At 41.8% G+C, this 6,447-nt stretch overlaps 1 protein-coding gene across 1 annotated transcript; it reads right to left on the reverse strand.

The window, feature by feature from the left end:
• Positions 1-1,518: 1,518 nt before the first annotated feature.
• LOC123110097 (uncharacterized) lies at positions 1,519-4,954 on the reverse strand. The gene is made up of 5 exons (XM_044530530.1): positions 4,814-4,954; positions 4,210-4,404; positions 3,932-4,079; positions 2,069-2,127; positions 1,519-1,984 (listed from the first exon to the last, which is right to left on the reverse strand). The coding sequence occupies exons 2-5, from the start codon at positions 4,402-4,404 to the stop codon at positions 1,763-1,765; spliced, it is 624 nt and encodes a 207-aa protein (XP_044386465.1). The 5' UTR covers positions 4,814-4,954; the 3' UTR covers positions 1,519-1,762.
• Positions 4,955-6,447: the final 1,493 nt, after the last annotated feature.

A 6,447-nucleotide genomic window follows, 5' to 3' on the forward strand; every position in this document is an offset into this window, starting at 1 on the left:
GTGATGAGAACTTAAACGCAGGCCGCCAGCCACCCGGCACCCCGACGCCCTGCCTTTCCCTGCCGGGTGCAACACGACGCCGGCAACACCCGTTTCTGCCTGCAGCCTGTCGGCCCCTGTGTTTTTTTTTTGCATGATAATACATGTCTCATTCATATCATAAAGAACAAAGTACAAGTCACGTAAGAACCGACATGACAAAACTGAAAAGATAGCAGAACATCTCTGAGCTTGACACTAACGCCCGTCACCTGCCTCCGGCACCACCACAGCAGCCATCGAAAAAAAGAATGACGGATCACCTCCTCACCCGAGCTCGATGCGGCTCTATCGCTGATATTCAGCTTTGCGGACCTCCAAGGTGGCTCACCAAAAGTGAAGCCATTGCCGTTGACGAATCAGACCGGGGCAACACCCCGGACACGCCATCGAACTCCAGATCTGGAACCCCACCATGACTAAGACGCCGAAGGAGGAAACCATACTTGCCATCCACGAACCACGAACCCAGCACACGTTCCGTCTTCCAAATGTCGTCGATGCAGACCACAATCTGCATCCGCTCCTGGACTACCGCCCAAGCTCCGCGCCGACGCTGGAGCAAACGTCGTCGCAACGACGGAGCCCGAGGACACAGGTCCACCACGAGGATGCCGCCGCCGCCACGCCATCCTTACTTGAACAGACTGATTTCCAGATCTATCCCCAACCATAGGACCGATGGCCTCGTCAGGAAAGGATCCGAAAAAATATTTATTCAGCGTCGTCATCGTCGCCGCCGAAGAAAAGACGATGAACAACCTAAAAACCTAGACTACGGATGAGTAAAAACGATCCACACGCGTGGATCCGGCGACCCCCCTCACCACCGACGACCGAAGTCGCCGCGGAGGGGAGCCGCCGGAGAACGGCGTTGGAAGATTGGCCCCCGGCGGCGGCTACGAGAGGAAAACAGCCTCGAGGTCGTACGTTGGAACCGTGTGTGGTGGTGTCGGCCCCTTGTGTTGCCCCGTGCCGTTTTGTCTCTGCTAGCTAGGTCTAGCTGCTAAGCTGCTAAGGAGGAATTAGGAGCGTCGGAACTGAGAATAAGTTGTATCTGTGTACGTTCAGTCAGGATCGGGAGTTGAGAACGATTAACAGGCTGATTAGCCTTGTGCGAGTACGAGGAAATGATCCTGTGGGTTGCCGTAGCTGGCGATGTTTTCTTTCTCTGCGCTGAACGCTAAAAAATATTCCTATATGGGCTGATGGTGGGCCAAATCTCAGGGCGGTCCGTGGACCACCCTGGCTACCCTGTGGCTACGCCACTGTTCAGAAAGCTTTGGATTGTTTCTTCTGTGCCAAGCCTTTTTGGGTATAGTTATTTGGTTGTTTCAATCAGAATTTTGCAGCAGGTTGTTTCAGTGATTACATTATAGTTGCACCTTAAATCATTGTATGGCTAATCATCTACTGTACATCAGAGCTAAGAATTCATTTTTCTGATTAATTGTGTAAAATGTTACGTTTAATCCAAGGTGAAGAAAAGACAGTAAATCGTTTGATATTCTTGATGAATTTTGCTTGGACCAGTACATACATAAATGAAGGGGGTTTATCCCACAAATCTGTCATAAATCAACACTGTCGCAAAATTAACAGTCTATACTACGTTACTGACCACAACAGTAATGAATAGTTGGTTATGAAGGCAAGTTCATGGCAAAAAAACGAACTCATCCATACTACATAGTACCCTTCAGCAATGTAGAAGGCAAGTTGGTCATGTAGAAGGATCTGGTTCCGGGACGTTGGTCATGTAGTACTTGATGAAATGGTCACGTGATGGTGGATCCGGCCAAATAGGCTGAGCGAAAGGAGGCTTCGATAATGGAGGATTTGGCTGAGCTTTTTCTGGGTAGATGGGCCGCACCGGATCGCCAGCCATTTTCCGAGGTTCAAATCTTACGGGAAAAGGATTGGTCCAAGGCATGGGGACAGCAAGCTGCAAATAAAAAGAACACACCAAGATAAAGCTTTGCTGCCATGAGCCTATGTTCATTTTAAATGAGAATATGGTAGTAATTACCTCCATATCGTAGACATCACGATCACGAGGAGGTTGGTACAATTCCACTTTCCCAGGGGCTGCATAACATCATAATTTTGTCAGAATGATTATTATGTGTCATAAGCCTCAATTCAAGCACGTTGACCAAGGTTGGCAAAGGGCATATTTTCCTCTAAAAACTACAAAGTGAAATATGTACACATACTTCTTGCAAGTATTCTAAGATGGTATTCAATAGCATATTTCTAAGTGTATAATATCATGTTGCAGAATTCAGCCACTGTCGCGGATAAATGTCAATAGTGTAGCAAATGGCAGAATGCTCAACTATAGTACAATCAGAAAAATTTCAAATGTGTATACTGACCGATTCATGTTTAAGCATACTCTCACACTAATGTAAAGCATGTTGTTTTCCTAAGGTAACTATATAAGCTACTAGCAATACCTTCACACTTGCCAGCAGTCTTATTAGATTCTTTTGAAGATGCTTTTGCAAGAACTATATTTGCCTTTTTAAATGTAAGGTTGTTACTTTTATAACTACAAAGTTGAAAATTTTCATGTACATAATGGATAAAATCTTGGTCATAACTAAAATTTCTTTGTGGCATTTTAAATGGTAAGTAAAACATGCTTCTAAATTGAATTTTGGATTATCGTCTCAAGCAACACTTGCAGCAAGGAGAGAAACAAAAGATTTCATGAAACAAAGAGTTACAAACAAAAGATTTTAGGAAACAAACAGCTATAAACATCAACACTAAGGCAACATGGCCTTCAGTTCTTCAATTTCTGAGTTTCTTTGCGGGGATTTCAAGTTTTCCTTGTAGTTCAGGGGGTTAGTGCCTCTTGTTGTGAAGGATTGAAGTTCTTGTGCCAGGGATTCAGTTCATGACTTGGTACTGCAGCTTAGAGGTGCATTTTAAAGATGACAAAACAGGTGTTAAATATTTTTTTTCCCATAAATCATGGATCGGGTTCCACTATCGTCAGATAACGGAACAAAAGCATCTTCAAAGCATTCAACATCGCAAAAGGAAAAAAAACCTGCAAAAGAACCAACCACGTCCAACTCCTACTCTCAGGTCCAAACCAAAAGGAAGGCCAAACCACCGCATGCACCGCTAGTGGAAGAGAAGAGGGAAACTACAAAGACAACCTTTTTTCATACGAGGGCTGAGAGTAGTCTATGCATCTCCACACATTTCTGCATAGCAAATGACAATAGAAGCAAACCCAATATAGTAGTCTATGCATCTACACACATTTCTGCATAGCAAATGACAATAAGATGGATAACATGGAACTTGAGGCTGGTCATCTTCGTGCCAAGAATGTACCATCCACATGCATGAGCAGACAAAAAAAAGGAACATGACTTGAAGTTATAGCATGAACCTGTAACTAAAATAAGGTGCATTTTCACAATATATAGAGCCCCTAACGTATATGATTTCACTCAGTTGTGCCTTAGAAATAAAATAAATATGGTATCGTACACTGAAAGACGCCTCGGACTTCATAAAAATCTGCTGACCATACTAGAGTTCAACAAAATTCAAAATTTAACAAAGAATTCTACCCTGTGCTGAAATGATATATCAAGATGAGCATAATCTACCAGTGTTCAAAAATAAGATGGAACAAATATTGCATGGAATATGCTACATTAAGTTACTAACACAGCAACGCAAAACATGAAATATCTGATGCACTCCCTCCGTAAAGAAATATAAGAGCGTGCAGATCACTAAAGTAGTGATTTAAACGAGGGAGTACCTATGTATCCGTTTGCTACCAGCATCAAGTCATACATTGAGCAGAAATCATGCAACTAACAGTGCTATTTTGCATCGTATTGAGAAATGACGGACTTACTAATCATCTGCGATCTATCAACAGTAGGTGTCCAAGTCACTTTGAATGGATACTCTTCACGTTGTTCTACAACTAATTGTGCTTGATTATGGTCTGCAAATCTCACATCAACATAGCCGCCTTTCACATTTGGGTCCAGGAAGAGAGACTGCAAAATTAAATTTCAGAATTAAACATATGTTAGTTACTTCATGTAGGCTGCAGATGGACAGAATTAGACAAAATTAAATTTGAGAATTACAACATATTGGTATAGAATGATTACTAATGCACATTACCTGACCATACTTCTGTGCGTAGTAATGTACCACAAATTCTGAAACCATGGGTTTACCATCTAAAGCCTCACACCGAAGGGTATCTTTGGGATCATCGTCTGGGAGGTGATCCGTGGGCAGCGGAGCCTTTCCAGATGGCTTTTTGCTCTGTCCAACTGCAGAACTGGGAGGAGGTCTCTTCCTGGTTGTTGACATCTAAAACAGAGTGAATGCAGTCACACACACGGTCAAAAATAAGTTAAGAGCACACGAATCAACGTACTCTTGGACAATGACCACCAAGTAATAAATGTGAAGGGACAAAAATAAGATTTTCAGCTCAAAGATTTTTTTTCCCAGAGTTATAAATGAATTCACCGTACACAGAGGGACATCATCTTGTACGCATTGTCAGATAAGTAATGAATGAAATGGAACAACCGACCAGTAATTTATACCCCCCCAAAAAAAAGGGGAGTAACAGGTTGCGCTGGGGGTACACCAGCTACTCCTACATCAGTATAACTCCTGACAAATACTCCCATGGCTAAGGCCACCCAAGGCCAGCTAAACGAACTGACAGCATCCGTGCGGCGATTTTAGTTAGGAGAATGATGAATCTGACCTGACCTGACCTGACCTGCCGGTGGAGAAGGTGTAGCAGACGCGGCCGCCGCCGCCGGAGGTGAGTTATGGATGACGACGGGGAAGGGTTGGGGGCTTGGGGGCGTCTTGGTTTAGGGTTCTTATTGTAAGGTTCGATAGCCCAGAGCGGCCCAGCCGAGCAATCTTAGCATAGGCCCGCTACTACAAAACCCCGTGGCCTGGGCCCGCCGCGCCGCGGCTGCGCGTGTCTCGACCTCCTTCAAGGGCGATTCCTATTTTGCCCTTCAAGCGTCCATTACTATTACTATGTACTCCCTCCGTTTTTATTTACTTTGCATATCAGAGTTGATTGAAGTCAAGTTTTTTAAAATTTGACCAAGTTTACAAAAATATATATATTTATCATAACAAATATATATGATGTGAAAGTACATTCAATAATAAATCTAATTTTATTGATTTGTTATTGCTTATGTTAATATATTCTTAAACTTGGTCAAAGTTTATAAAGCTTGACTTTTATCAAAGCTTATACGCGGACTAAATAAAAACGGAGGGAGTATTTTTTTTACAGTAGTGCTTTGAACCTAAGACCTCCAGTCTCGACGCGAGCGAGCGAACCAAGGTTGTATGGTTAGAAGGACAATGATACCTCAGGGTTCAAGTCTTGGTGCTCACATTATTCCTGGATTTATTTCAAAATTTTCGGCGATGCGCTTACAATGGGAGGTGACGTTCCTGTCAACGATGAGGCATCTACGGCAACTTCGTAAATCTCAAGACAATATGCCGGCTCAGTCTCTCGAATGTGCTCATGTCATGGGGGTAGGGTGTGCGTATATGCATTCATAGAGGTGAGCGTATGTGCCAAACCACCAAAAGCGTTTAGTTTGATCTTTTCTCTTTTTTTTCTTCTTTCCTTTTTAAGTTTTTTTATGAACTTTATTCAAGTTCGTATTTTTTCTTCATGCCGATGAACCCTTTTTTCTTAAATTTGATGATTTTTTTTCTAAAATTCTACGAAAATTTTAAAAGTACGATGATTTTTTAAAAAAAATATGTACTGTTCATATTTTTTTGAACGTTTTTTAGATTTGATGAACTTTTTTTCAAATCGATGAAGTTTTTTAAAAATCCATGAACTTTTCTTTCAATTTTGTGAACTCTTTTTTAAAAATTATTGAATTTTCCCAAATTTGCGTATTTGTTTTTGAAAATTGATGTTTTTTTCAAAACTGGTCGACTTATTTTCTAAATTCATGAACATTTTTCAAATTTGTGGACTGTTTTGAAAATTGATGAACTTTTTCTAATTCATGAACCTTTTTTATTAAATGAAGTTTTTTAAATTCCGATTTTTTTTGGAAATCTGTGAACTCTCAAATTTTGTTCATTTTTTTCCAAACAAATGCGTTTTCTATCTATGAGCAATAATTAGCGGTTACAATTATTTTTAAAGTTGGTGCCGCAATCTTTCGCTAGCGCCTAGTTGCTCTAGTGGTTAGACAACCTGCAATTAAGGCAAATGGGGCGGCGGGAACAAACATTTAGGGAGGTTTTTCTACCAATATATACATTTCGGTTGTACTGCATCATGGGCCGGCTCACCAGGTGCGGTTAGTGAGCGCCAGTTCCTAAACCGGCGCTTATAGG

The sequence above is a fragment of the Triticum aestivum genome, chromosome 5B, assembly GCF_018294505.1.
Source record: "Triticum aestivum cultivar Chinese Spring chromosome 5B, IWGSC CS RefSeq v2.1, whole genome shotgun sequence".
Taxonomy (NCBI): Eukaryota; Viridiplantae; Streptophyta; class Magnoliopsida; order Poales; family Poaceae; genus Triticum; species Triticum aestivum.